The following is a 13,350-nucleotide window of genomic DNA, read 5'->3' as shown; positions in this document are numbered from 1 at the left end:
ACTCAACACTTGCAAGCCAGATATGAAAGAAAGAAAAAATCATCAGTCACACCACCAGGACTCGAACCAGGGACCTTGCTATTCGCGAGCAATGCTCTAACCAACTGAGCTACAGTATGACTCTTATCCACAGTGATGGTAAATCTATCCTTCTTCGATCAATCAATACCTGGCTTGCATCATACTGGCAACTCACACCAATCAAGAGGGCCCTCGGCCATTCGCTTGATATCATGGGGAGCGCATCAAACTATGTCCACTGCGAGCAAATACAAGCGAATGGCCGAGGGCCCTCTTGATTGGTGTGAGTTGCCAGTATGATGCAAGCCAGGTATTGATTGATCGAAGAAGGATAGATTTACCATCACTGTGGATAAGAGTCATACTGTAGCTCAGTTGGTTAGAGCATTGCTCGCGAATAGCAAGGTCCCTGGTTCGAGTCCTGGTGGTGTGACTGATGATTTTTTCTTTCTTTCATATCTGGCTTGCAAGTGTTGAGTTTCGGAGAGAAAAGAGCATTACGTGGCATGTGGCCTCAAATTTCCTAACACCTAAAATATGTGTTATGATTATGAAAAAATGAGTGTTCATTCTTGTAGGCAGTATATTCTTGTATACGACCACACTATAACCGATACGCACTGTACCACCCTGCGATATCGGGACGGTCCCAGCTAAATCGGGATGGCTGGCAGGTGTGCGTCCAGCTGTCAAGAGAACTCTTGTGGATTGGGGATATTGAACATCAAACGCTTTGTTTGCGAGATGCAGTGCTGGTAGTATAGCCAGTGTTAAGTACAATACTGCTGATCATCGTGCTGTATTGCATCCTGGCTGGATTCGTAGCTGTGGTAGGAATTAGATCAAGGCTGTTATGGTGCAGGTCAAAGTGCTGTAACACTGTATGCATGTAGTTGGCGCATGTCCGCCGAAATGGGAAGTGTGCACCCTTAGGGCGCGTTCAGACTACAGTGAATCCCGTCAAACCGTGAATGCCGATAAACCGCGAAGGACATTCACACTACCGATATCAAACTAACGTTACCGTGAAGTTTTCAGCTCTCACCGCGACACTGACAAGGGATTATCCCTTTTTTCCCAGCGCGCATGCAGCCTGAGCACTTTTTTACTGCCGGCAAAAAGTTTACTGCCGCAGCAGCTGCGGCAGTAAAGCTTTTCCACCGGTAACGTGCCAGTAACGTCACGTGATCAAATCACCTTGGCGACTTTCCCATTCCGTCACTTTTTATCGGTAGTCTGAACGCGCCCTAATAGATAAATCATAGGGATTTTTAATCAAGTAGCGTGCTCTACTGCTGGAAGAGTGCGCAATACCCATATAGGGCAGAGCTTTCCACACAAGACAGACAGACTGAGAGAGAGAGAGAGAGAGAGAGAGAGAGAGAGAGAGAGAGAGAGAGAGTGAGTGAGAGAGAGAGAGAGAGAGAGAGAGAGAGAAAGAGAGCTGTGTTGCGACTCTGAGTTTCACATTAAGTCACAATTATCACTGTTTATCAGGCAACTGATGGCTCCAAAACAGGCAGCCTGAACATAAGAGGGATAGTGCCGAGGTTGCTTCACAGATAGAAAATTGACAAGGGCAGCGGTTAGAGAGGGGACGGGTCAACCGTACTCTATCCCCATGCGTAGGTCTATGATGCGTCTTTCAAAGTGGGATCAGACCAGCCCCACCACCCATGCTCTGAGAGCAATGTCCACAAATTATGCACAATGGGAGGTTTCCAGATGAATGAGTGTCTTAGATTGGATTCACTGTGTAAGTATGCTGTTTCTCATCGGGACTTTCTTGCTTGCCATTGTATGCTGTGGCTGCTTGTAGGTGTCTACAAGCCACGTGTGCGCTGCTATGACGTGAAGGAACTGTCGCAGAAGTTTGAGCGCTGTATGTCTTCAGAGGGTGAGTGTCGATCTCGCTTTGGACTTCTCCAACCGAGTGCGCTCGCAATCAGCACAATGCACCTCGCTCTGAATCTCTTTGCACTGGATTCTATCCTCCACTGTATGCCAAGAGTACATGGCCAATAGTGTACAATTCGATGATCACTCAGCCCACGGCAGTATTTTTACGACTCTGATCTTTTGCGGCCATCCGGCTCACTGATGCATCATGCGTAGCCATAGATCAAAAGTGTAGAGAACGTGTAAAAGTAGTTAGTAATACAGTAGTCGAAGTAGAAAGGCGGGCGGTAGATCCACTCGTCCTGAACCTGGTGAACTGCCACTGTAACGTTACTTGTATGTTCATGGCTCTCGCGAAAGGCATACTGCAAGTCAACAAATATTCGGCACATATTTATTTTCGGCTATTTTCGGCCTGGCCAAGAAATGTGTTGCGTTCAGTGTTACAGCGTATACAGTCAGCAGTACAGGCTGAAAATGTAATGCGGCCGAAATGCGTTTTTACCCCTGGGCGGCCGAAATGCGTTTTTACCCCTGGGCGTCCGAACATTTGAATGGGCTGAACATTTGTAGACTTACAGTACATGCTTGTTCATACCTCTGCCACAACATGGCTCAATACCCAATAGGGGGTTTCGATTACTTTTTGTTGGCGTCTTAGAGGCCCTGTACCAAAGTGACGCACGCGATCGCGACACTGAAGTTTGCCGAGGGGCAAAAAAACCTGCAGCGTGCCGTGCCGCAGACAGGAGCTTGTCGGCATGTACTTTCAATTTCTTTGTCCAAGAATTATCGAGTTCCTTTCTCTGTTCCATTGACAGTTAGTGCTCATGATGACGAGTGGTGCTGCAGCTATTGCAGAGAACGAGTGTCCATGTTGACCTTCCGTTTCGCACGCCTCTCCTATGCATACCGTATTTTCCCCGAAAATAAGTCGCACCGTTTTACCCACAACATCAATAGTAAGAAAGGGGGTGCGACTTACAATTGAGCATGACTTACTACTGAAGTGAATCTATCAAAACAATACGGCTCAAACCTGAAAGTGGGGGTGCGACTTATAATTTGGCAATTACGGTACATGTCTGGTTCCAATTTCTGCTTTATAGGAGATTTCCTGTTTTCACCGTGATGATGGGGCCATGCCCGAAAATTTTGGCGAACACATTTTAGTGACGTATGCAGCAAAGAGACCATGTTGAGTGTTTGAGTTGAGGGACCCTGATGCGTAAACAGCTGCAATGGCATCTGCGAGTGCTTAGAAGCGTTTACGGGAGATTTCACGAAAGAAAATACCGTCGGAATGTCGGCTGGTGAAAGCTTGCCATCGCTTTTCTTCCCACCTACGAAGTGGGAAGAGCACAGCCGTGAACTGTTGCTGTGATTCCAGCCCTCTCTACGCACTGCACTCACAACTGTCTTATCTCTGCATACTGTAAAGTCTTGTATAAAAGCCGCCGCTTCTATGACTTTCTGGGTGAAATTTTGCAGGCTTCTATATGAGACAGGCTTCTATACAAGACAGGTATTTCTATGTATGTCAACACTAAAACCAGGCTTATGTGTGATTTGATGGGCCCAAAATTGCGGCTTCTATTCAAGCGGGGCTTTTATACAAGACGTTACGGTATATTTTTTCCGGAAATCTGTAACATGTAATCTGACTGCTCTTCTTGGAGCGGTTGGTAAAACCAACAGTGCAAGGACTCTTCGGCATCACCAATGATACTAATTACTCGTACAGTACGAACAAGCTGCTAAGGGGAGCACGGCGGCCTGCTCCGAACAAGCCTTATATAGTTATAGCGAAGTGCTAAATCTAATGAGTGAACAAGGAGAAAACATAAGGAGAAAGGAGAAATCTGTCGTTAAAAACTTAAAATAGAAAACGTTATACAGAACTCGATTATGCTGTTGGTACTTAGTGAGCATTGAGAAGAGTGAGAATCATTGGTAGATTCAGTACCTTTCATACATATTAAGTCGTAAACCGGTCAATTTTGGGAAATCATTATTAGCGACTATGCTTTTGCAGTAAACTAAAACTACATGAAGTTGATTTTTGAAGACTAGACAAGGACGACTTGCCACTCAGACGCAAATCAGTCCTGCGGCATTAGGGGAAATCCCCATCTCGCGGACGGTGTAACTCATTCGAAAACCCTCTATGATAATATTATAATTATTACAGTTGTACATGTACATGAAACAACTCCACCGCGAGCTAGCCCATTGCAGTTCAAGATAGGAGTTGCACTCTGTTAGGTATGTACTCTTGAGTATACAGTAAAGTACCGTTCATCCGCTGACCCTCCCCCCCACGCGATGTTGCTTCCCAGCAGGGGGGGTGGGGGTTAGATCATGGCTGTCAAGTGCAGTGCGCAATACAACAATGTGGTAGGTCAGACTTGGTGTGCTGGATTGTGCGCATTGTCGTCCTGCACTGGCACGTATTGTGTACAGCAGTGCATGCGTCGGTTTAACACCGTACTTTATTGCATACGCCGAAGTCGCTTCACAGGCAGAAATTCGACCGGGGGCGGAAATTAGATAGGGGGGGGGGGGGGGGGGGGGGGGGGCGGATTAACGGTACTTTACGCTACATGTACTGATGTCCCTCTCTTTATAACTTCCACTTTGCCTGCACTGTGTATCGATTTATTCCAGTGGTGCAGTTTGAAATTCTCTCCGAAGACTACAGCAAGGTAAGATAAAGCAAGATGTGTCTTTCCTGTTGCCATGGTAACAGTTATGTCTTTCAAAAGAAGGATCCTCGAGCGAATTTCGAGCCCTGCAACCCTGTCTTTCCGGGGCAGTGGCTACCGATTAGGCTACCGGGATCACACACGCACCCATGGCTCCTTGCTACAGTATATCTTGCCTGTTGCCATGGTGTTATGCATGACAACAGGTGGCAAAGTTCTGGCTAGAGCTCGGATCCCCACTAAATTTGAAAATAATCTTGTGTGTCATGAATCATTATGGAGGTAAATTAAAATCAGATCCTTTTAACTCAGATTTGGCATGGTCTCATTGCCGTTGCTATGGCAACACCATGGTAACGTGCCATAGTAACACCATGGCAACGGAGCGGCAGCCAACTTTGTGTGTTTGTGCTGGGTTTGGGTACAGTAGTCAATGGTTGCAATTTGTAGGTTGTTGCGCCTTTACTCAGCAATGCAGTTTTTTTCTCCTTGCTCTACCGTGTCTTTTCGACTTTTGGGAATATTGCCACTGAACGAAGAATGGCATAAAGCCAATACCTTCGATGGGTTATAATCAAGATCGTACTCACTAGGATCATTTCTATAGTACGTATCCCGTCTTTGTTCTCCAACAAAGACAACCGCATAAGCCACGAGGATGACATGTAGCATCCTCCCTTGAGCGGGAAGCACGCCAACACTTCAGCGTCCTTGGATGCAAGAGTGTTGGTGATTGATGACCGTTCTTCACTGGCCTTCTGGTCGGTGTGGAGGGGGAGGCTGCTTTATGAGTGGCTTTTTTTTATAATCTAAAAAAGAAAGTAAGTTCATTCACATTCAGGTGTTTTTGTGTTCTTGCTTCATTCATCCTTTGCAGATGGTGTTCCTGCAATGTGATCGTTATGTGGAGTTTCATACTAGGGTATGTACATGTATGTTCACACATTCCCCCATACTCTCCCAAAGAACTACAAATAATAATAGATGGATGTAATTGTTCAATTCTAATACTTAGTAAGTGAGATGACAAGACTGGAAGGAAAGGCCTACTACTGATGACACTCCTGTTGTGGACATTGAACTCCGTTGAGAAGTCAAGCGGCCCACAGAATTCCATGTTCCATTTCAGCGTGGTTGATGGTGTAGCTGTCCTGAGGGAGCTGACTGATTCTGAAACGCCTTTCGAACATTGCTCGAAGGTCCGGTTGTACATTCTGCCATGATTCTGGCGAGCGTGTGAATGTGCAGCTGACACTTCTCCAACGCAACAAGGCAGGCTTAGCAGTCGTCACGAAAATCACGTAGAGCGAAAACCCAACTGCGCGGAATTTTACGTATGAGGATCACGTGCAGTTCCTACATTATTTTCATGTGTATTACTACGTAGGGCGAAACCTCCCTAGTATTACGTGCTGCGTGTACAGTCGCAGTGTACTCTCACATACTGTAAGTCAACAAACATTCAGTGCATAGTTATTCCCGTAGCTATGCAGAAGACGTTACTTCAGTAACGTCTGGCGCTAGCCAGGGTCCACACAGCTTTAATTTGGTATTTGTTTGTGTGTTTGTGTCACGCCTGGCGCTATCCGTATCTGACGGCAAAAAAGCATAGGATGTTATAAATTTTTCAATTCTCCTATTTTTTTTTTCAGGCATATCCTGGGATTCGAACCCGCACTATCGCCCTGCATGCATTCCCCCATACACTTCGCATTTATACCCATTCTTCCAAGTTGCTTCACGTTATTATCTTGCGTTTGAAAGCCTTATTTGAATATTGCGGGCAGCTAGACGGTGTCGTATTACCCTCGATCGTACCTGTCCCGTACCTATCCCCTACCGTACCGTGCCATCAAAGACGGCTGGCCACAATGCATATTCAAATAGGGCTATAAAATGCAAGATCACAATGTAAAACAACTTGGAAGAATTAGTATGTATGCGAAGTGTATCGGGGGATGCATGCAGGGCGCGCGCGATAGTGCGGGTTCGAATCCCAGGTTTAAAAAAAAGGATTTTTTAAAGAATTTATAACATCCCTATGCTTTTTTTTGTCTAGGTCATCAAGGCAAAAAAGCATAGCGTAGGGCCCTGAGCTTCCAAGCTCTCTCGTTTTCAGCTATTTTCGGCCTAGTCATGTTTGGCCGAAAAATTTGCTGCAGCTGAAATTTTGTTTTGCAAGGTTCAGTGCGACAGTGTATACAGGCGGCAGCAGTACAGGCCGAACTGGGGTTTAGCCCTGGGAAGCCGAAATTTGAATGGGCCGAAAATTTGTACTTCGAAGTAGACTGGCAGTACCTTGTTTGAAGTTGTAGTTAAAGCATCGTTGACAGGTCAGGAGCCAGTTTGAGCTACTGTATGACACATTATTTTCGATGTAACTTTATATATATAATAATTTCGGTAGAAAAAACCAGGCACCTAAATTTGGATTACACCTATAAAGACTATGCACTCTAAGTTATGTGAAGGAAATGCTGGTCACCTAATTCTACATTACACCTGAAACCCGGGCTGGTCCCTGACACCGACATTTTGTTTTCTTTTGGCCTTATGCTTTATCATTGCATAGCAGAGCATGCTCACGAGTCTGTGAACACGCTGGTCTGACCAGGGCACCCGACAAAATGAGCGGCAGGTATGCTATGTAGCTAAACTGCTAAAGGGTTAGATGCCAGTACCCCACAATTGTATCTCTCTTGTGCTGAAATGGCCTGGACGACAGCTAGGAATCCGTTGCAGTCGGTTAGTATCATGATAATTGCTACATCAGCTCCTCTGTGTGTTTGTGCGTGTGTGTGCGTGTGTGTCTGTGTCTGTGTGCGTGTCTGTGCATGTGTCGTGGTGGTGGACCATACAGAATGGCTTTCACTACCGCACACGGATTCCCAAGTTTGGCCGTGACTTGGCCTACCATCCATCCACATGTGATCTGTTCTTGGCTGGAGCAGGGTAAGTCACAGTCGTGTGATCTGTTCTTGGCTGGAGCAGGGTAAGTCACAGTCGTGTAACGTGATCTGTTCTTGGCTGGAGCAGGGTAAGTCACAGTTGTGTAACGTGATCTGTTCTTGGCTGGAGCAGGGTAAGTCACAGTCGTGTAACGTTATTTCTCTCATGTAAGTGCGAGAAGCTGCACGAGAGTTCTGTGCACACTTCAAGCATGCTCTCAATTTGGTACGTCAAGTATTTGAGTGCACAAACTCCCCGAAAATTCGAAAGAACACTTGCGGTGCGGTATGTGCTTGCACTCCGCGCAACACAGACATCTGGAAAAGACCCAACATAATCTACATGTAGTTGGTCAATGCAAAACCTCAAATGCCGAGCAGTATAACTCTGAAACCTGGCTGAAAGTTATGTGTCGTTTCTTGCAAGTATTGAGTGGTGGAGGTGAATTGCGAAAGACAATTTTAAAAAGAATTTCCCCCGAACTCGTAGACTTTGCAGGCAGGCATGGGAGATGGTCTAAGGCCATGGCTTGGAGCTCAAAGTTGGTGCCAGTACTGTACTCGTTAAGCGTTGTGCTGGAGCACACACACACACACACATTGATGTGTCTGTGTGTGCGTGCGTGCGTGCTCGAGAGTATTTGTGCAAGTAGTGTACAGTGCATGCGATCATAGGTGACCGAGCACCAAAATCCAGTGTTCAAATATTCCATTTCTTATCGACCGAACAAACTCAACAAAATCAATATTCTCTTCTGTGGACATTTACCCCTGAAGATAGGTATTGGATGTTTTGGTTTGCACTACCTCAATAACTGAACTCAAATCTCACACGGCCTACGTTCACAACCCAGATCACACTTGATACGTTTAGCAGTTCATGCCATACATAGCCATAGGGCGCAAAACAAATATCGCAATTGAGTTAGTACCCGGATGGTGAGCCATGGAAAATATTAAATGGAAACCAGGAAAACGGTGGGGCACAAGTTATGCGTTAGAATCTTGCCGTGGAATGTCTCAGGACACCTTGACAGTCTGGTGCTACCTTGTGCACGTCTGACTGTTCAAGATCTGGTTTAGTTGGTGGACTCCAACGCAGAACTTGTGCCCCACCATTTTCCTTGTGTCCACGTAAGTGAGTTGCTGTCAGTTCTCTTGCTCTTATTGAAACATCGGTGTACATTGTGATTTTTGTTGGTTGGGGATTGTAACTGAAATCTTTTCTGTATTGCTCTATTGCTGTGCAGCAAGGAGGTGTATCGTCTGAATCTTGAACAAGGACAGTTCCTGGCACCTTATGTCACTGACGCAGCGTAAGATATACGATGACATGTTGTATGTGATTCTTCTCTTCTTAGATGGCCTGCAGCACTGGGTTTAGTCGGCCATTTTGGATTTACTCGTTTTAGTGTTGACCAGTACTATTCACACTTTAGGCAATAGTAGTGTTAAGACAATGTTGGTATGGGGGGGGGGGGGGGGGAGTTGACACGTGCGCGCGTGTGTGCGTGTGCGCGCGTGCGCGCATGTGTGTGTGTGTGTGTGTGTGTGCGTGCGTGCGTGCGTGCGTGCGTGTGTGAGGGGTGGGGGGAGAGAGAGAACTCCATGATTGTCACTGGCTGTCCGACTAAGAGAGAAACTAGAGGGTGCATTTTACTGATTTTAGACTCTGTTACCGCCCGTGCCGTAGGATCCCGATTGACCTAACACTACTATGCTTGTGCGCATGCAGGGGTGAGACTGTGCTCACAGAATGTACGAACAGCGTACAAATGGCCAGGGCCCCCTCCCGCCTGTTGGACCCTTTGCACACCGGTGATAAAGGGTGCCATTTAGCAGCTCAGATTAATTCGAGCACAGTTTCATCGCCGGACACAAGAACGCAATAATACTAAGGAGAAAAACACACTTCAGGCTCTTTGTCAACATCTTGAGAGTTTACACAAGTATAGACTTTATTCGATAAACGTTACAATCACGTGCAGCGGGGTCCCGGGAAGCAGGGAGTGGCAAGAGGCCTGCACTCAGTGCACAGTGGACTCTGCGTGCGAACATGGGAATAGAAAAATACCAGCATTTTACTACTCCCTTGTACGGACTGGGCCTTTCTTGCCACTCATTTCGTGTACACGTGCCCTAGCTAACGACGAATCCCTGCAGGCGAGTCCTAAAATCACGTTATCGAATAAGGTCTATACTTTCAAGCCTCTGCGTCAGGTGAAATACAGGCAAAAATAGGTATACTCTTGAAACCTATCCAGATGTTCAAGAGCCTGCAGTGTGTTCTTCTCCTTGGTATTATTGAGAGAGGTTCCGCATAACGTAATTACGTTAGTAAAAAAACGTAGTCGATCTACGGAAAGTCTTATGTAAACTGCATGCGCATCTGCGTTCCGCCATACGGAGTTTTCAAATCATGTAGCTGCCCTTGGCAACTCCGAACGCGGCAGTGTACGACCAGATCGACCTGGGGAGAGAGTCATAAATTTGTACCCCAATCCACTTACGGACCAGCTGCGTTATCAGAGCCCTATCTACGTACTCTACGTAGACAACTTTCCGTAAGTGGAGTGCAAACTCGCGAATTCACGGGTTTTCCCCGCCCACTAACGTAAAGTTGCTCAACTTTACGTAGTGCGGAACCTCTCTATTATTGATACATGCAAGTGTTCATTGCTGTAACAGATGACCTGAATGGACAGGAAACGCACCACTGAATCTGACTTGCTTTCATTCCCTATTGGAACTCTTGATCTCCTTTCACAACTTCTTGTCACAATTGTGCTGTCTGTTTGCAGTGGTATCAACGTTTGCCAGATCAACAAGCACTTGGATGTGGTCACACTGGGCACATCAGAAGTAAGTCTCTTGTCAGCTATTTGCTTCTGCTGCTGCTTCTGTTGCTGCTGCTGCTGTTGATGTTGCTTCTGTTGATGTTGCTTCTGTTGATGTTGCTGTTGCTGCTGCTGCTTCTGCTGCTGTTGCTGCTTTGCTCACTGCTGCTGCTGTTGCTGTTTCTGTTACTGGTACTGCTACTAGTATTGCTGTTGCTGCTGTGCCCACTGTTGCTGCTTTGGTTTCGGTGGGCTCTGCAGTTTGGTCCCATTCTGCGGTCACTGCTATTTCTTGTGGTGCTACTGATGCCAACAGTGTGCTGGGTACTGTGTGTACGTGTGTGTGTGCGTGCGCACGCGTGTGTGCGTGTGTGTATGTGTATTGTTGACACAGGGCCGTGTGCTGTGCTGGGACCCGCGCTGCAGAAAGTCCGTTGCTACGCTTGACCTAGCAAAGATTCCACTGATTGCTGAGTATGCACCACCCACGTAAGTGCACCTACCGCTGGTGGTTACTTGCTGGTAATACTGTTGCCATCCAGCTATACCTGACCGCTACAGTTGTTGCTTACAGTCCGTTCAAAAAGAAAAAAAATGATCCTTGGTTTTGTCATGAGTGATCATGACACCTAGGACTTTTGGTAACTCTCTTCAGAATAAGACTAGCGTGTGTAGCGGGGCTTTCCCCGTCAACTGGACTAGACACTTGGCTGACTTACCACTGCTGCTATCCAAAGCACATGAGAAGTCAAGTCAGCATGAAAAGCGCCAGCTCCCATGTATGGAGCTACACACACTTGCTCTGCTATAGCTGAAGTCACTGCCACAATTTCATCCTCTTTTGGACTGCTCATGCATCTCTTTCTCTTCAAGTTTGAGGTCGGAAGAAGTATTGATAGTGGAGTTAGCTCTTCAGCCAGGTTTTACTCTTAATTTCAGAAATTTTAGGTGCTCAATATTTTCGGTATGAGGGCCAAAAGCCAGGTTAGGTGAACAGAAAATTTAGGTGCAGAGAAGCAGAGAAGCAGTTTCCTATTTCCTATAAATTGTTACCTGGTGGAATGCTTACTCGTTTAGTGATTTTATTTTTATATTCTTGTGTATACATATACTGTACATGGGCACACCGGGTTTTCAGCCTTTGACCACTTTGTGGTGGCCCAAAAATCTACTCACCTCCCACCGCTTAGGAGCTGCACCTTCCTTGAAGGTGGTGGTGTTCTTGCAGATGCGGAAAACTCAGCCTGAGTCTCTCACACGTACCGTTTTTTCCTTTTTTATATTTTATTTTTTAAATATTCTGCCGTACAGGTTATCGCCATTGGAGGTCAGTTGTATCACATTCAAAGATGAAAATCACATGGCCATTGGCACCAATTGGGGACAGGTTAGTTGACATGCTGTCATCATTATGTGTACGTGTGCGTGCGTATGTGCGTGCGTGCGTGTAGGGATTCACTGGCCAGAAAAGCCACTTCAATCAGCTGTAGACCAGGCTAAAATTAGTGATGGTCAATTCATCAGGCTTGCAAGCTGTTGAATGGTGTAATCCTAGCACAAGTTAGTTGCTATGTTTAACATAGCTTGTTCGCTATCATAGTTTCAGCGGTGGGCATGTGTGTGTGTGTGTGTGTGTGTGTGTGTGTGTGTGTGTGTGTGTGTGTGTGTGTGTGTGTGTGTGTGTGTGTGTGTGTGTGTGTGTGTGTGTGGGTGCGTGCGTGCGTGCGTGCGTGCGTGCGTGCGTGCGTGCGTGCGCGCGTGCGCGCGTGCGCGCGTGCGCGCGTGCGCGTGTGTGCGCGTGTGTGCGCGTGTGTGCGCGTGTGTGCGCGTGTGTGCGCGTGCGTGCGTGTGTGTGTGTCCAGTGTGAATCTCACTGTTGCTGGTATCTTGTTGCCAGGCAAACAATATTTTGGCAATAAACTATCGTATGTAGTGGAGATGGGACAGTGTGTAGAAGGTTAATGTGACAGCAATCGGTTCACGCTCTTCCAGTCCTGCTGATCCTGTCTTTCTGGAACATCTCGGCAAACTTTTGTACTTGCTGCTGCTGCTGTTTCATCTCTGCTGCTGCTGCTGTCAGGTGTGCTTGTTTGACCTTCGTGCCAGTCAACCCTACCTGGTTAAGGATCATCATCAAGACTTGCCAATCAAACAGGTCGACTTCTTTCCCAGGGAAGAATTTGTCCTTTCGTCGGACTCCAAGCACTTGAAGATCTGGAACGAGAACACGGTGAGCGCATTGTATTGGCCGCAAGGGAGAGTGCGCACACTGTGACATTGAAGTAATGTTGAGCACTGTACTGTTGGTATAAGAATGCTGGAAGATTGGTTGTTGTTGCCGCCACCCCTGCTGCTGATGCTGATGCTGATGCTCGTGGTCCGACATCTAAACCTCATTTCCACCTGAAAGGACAGTTGCTAGCAGCCATAGCCTCATAGGGCTTGAGAGTGTTTTTGCCAGAAGTCAACAAAAACTTTTAAGTTTTTAGTCATTATCATTAAAATGATAATGACTTCTGGGTCCGCCGTGACCATACCAGAGTGCAGTACTACTGTCGTGGACATGGACGTTCAGTCGAATGACCGGGGCCGGCGCTCTCAGCGCGCACAGAACGTTGCATGCAGTGCACAATTATGTTGATCCGATGCGACCAGTGCGCTGCAGTGCATACATGCATGTGTGTGTACCGCTTACCCACGGCTGCTTGGCCGGCGCCCTGGGGCCGCTAGACGTGCGACCGGATTTCCATGTCCACGACAGTAGTATGTGATGGGTAGGCCCCTCGTGTCGCATGCAAGTGTGACTATTTGTTATAGCAGCAGTGGCATTGAATCCCCTGTCAGGAGGGCCCAGTCCTATCTGTACAAGTGGATGTGTCATTATACTCTGAAGGAAACCGCCCCAAGCGTGTATGGATCCGTACACAATGCTGCCAGCAT

At 46.9% G+C, this 13,350-nt stretch overlaps 1 protein-coding gene and 1 non-coding gene across 2 annotated transcripts in view; both read left to right on the top strand.

Annotated features, from left to right (window-relative positions):
- LOC135821025 (nucleolar protein 10-like) overlaps positions 1 to 13,350 on the top strand; it is a 35,971-nt gene that overhangs the window by 1,446 nt on the left and 21,175 nt on the right. The window contains exons 2-10 of the mRNA XM_065334077.1: positions 1,841 to 1,918; positions 4,588 to 4,625; positions 5,503 to 5,547; positions 7,486 to 7,577; positions 8,824 to 8,889; positions 10,375 to 10,435; positions 10,805 to 10,899; positions 11,722 to 11,797; positions 12,491 to 12,640. Of these exons, the coding sequence (XP_065190149.1) occupies positions 1,841 to 1,918; positions 4,588 to 4,625; positions 5,503 to 5,547; positions 7,486 to 7,577; positions 8,824 to 8,889; positions 10,375 to 10,435; positions 10,805 to 10,899; positions 11,722 to 11,797; positions 12,491 to 12,640 (701 nt within the window). The remainder of the gene's footprint in view (positions 1 to 1,840; positions 1,919 to 4,587; positions 4,626 to 5,502; positions 5,548 to 7,485; positions 7,578 to 8,823; positions 8,890 to 10,374; positions 10,436 to 10,804; positions 10,900 to 11,721; positions 11,798 to 12,490; positions 12,641 to 13,350) is intronic.
- On the top strand, positions 5,202 to 5,421 carry LOC135821945 (small nucleolar RNA U3). The gene has a single exon (XR_010554435.1). It is a non-coding gene; the product is annotated as a small nucleolar RNA U3 (small nucleolar RNA).

Source organism: Sycon ciliatum, chromosome 7, assembly GCF_964019385.1.
Source record: "Sycon ciliatum chromosome 7, ocSycCili1.1, whole genome shotgun sequence".
In the NCBI taxonomy this organism is placed as follows: Eukaryota; Metazoa; Porifera; class Calcarea; order Leucosolenida; family Sycettidae; genus Sycon; species Sycon ciliatum.
Note: the sequence above shows the minus strand (reverse complement) of the source record. Positions and strands in the feature narration are given on the sequence as shown.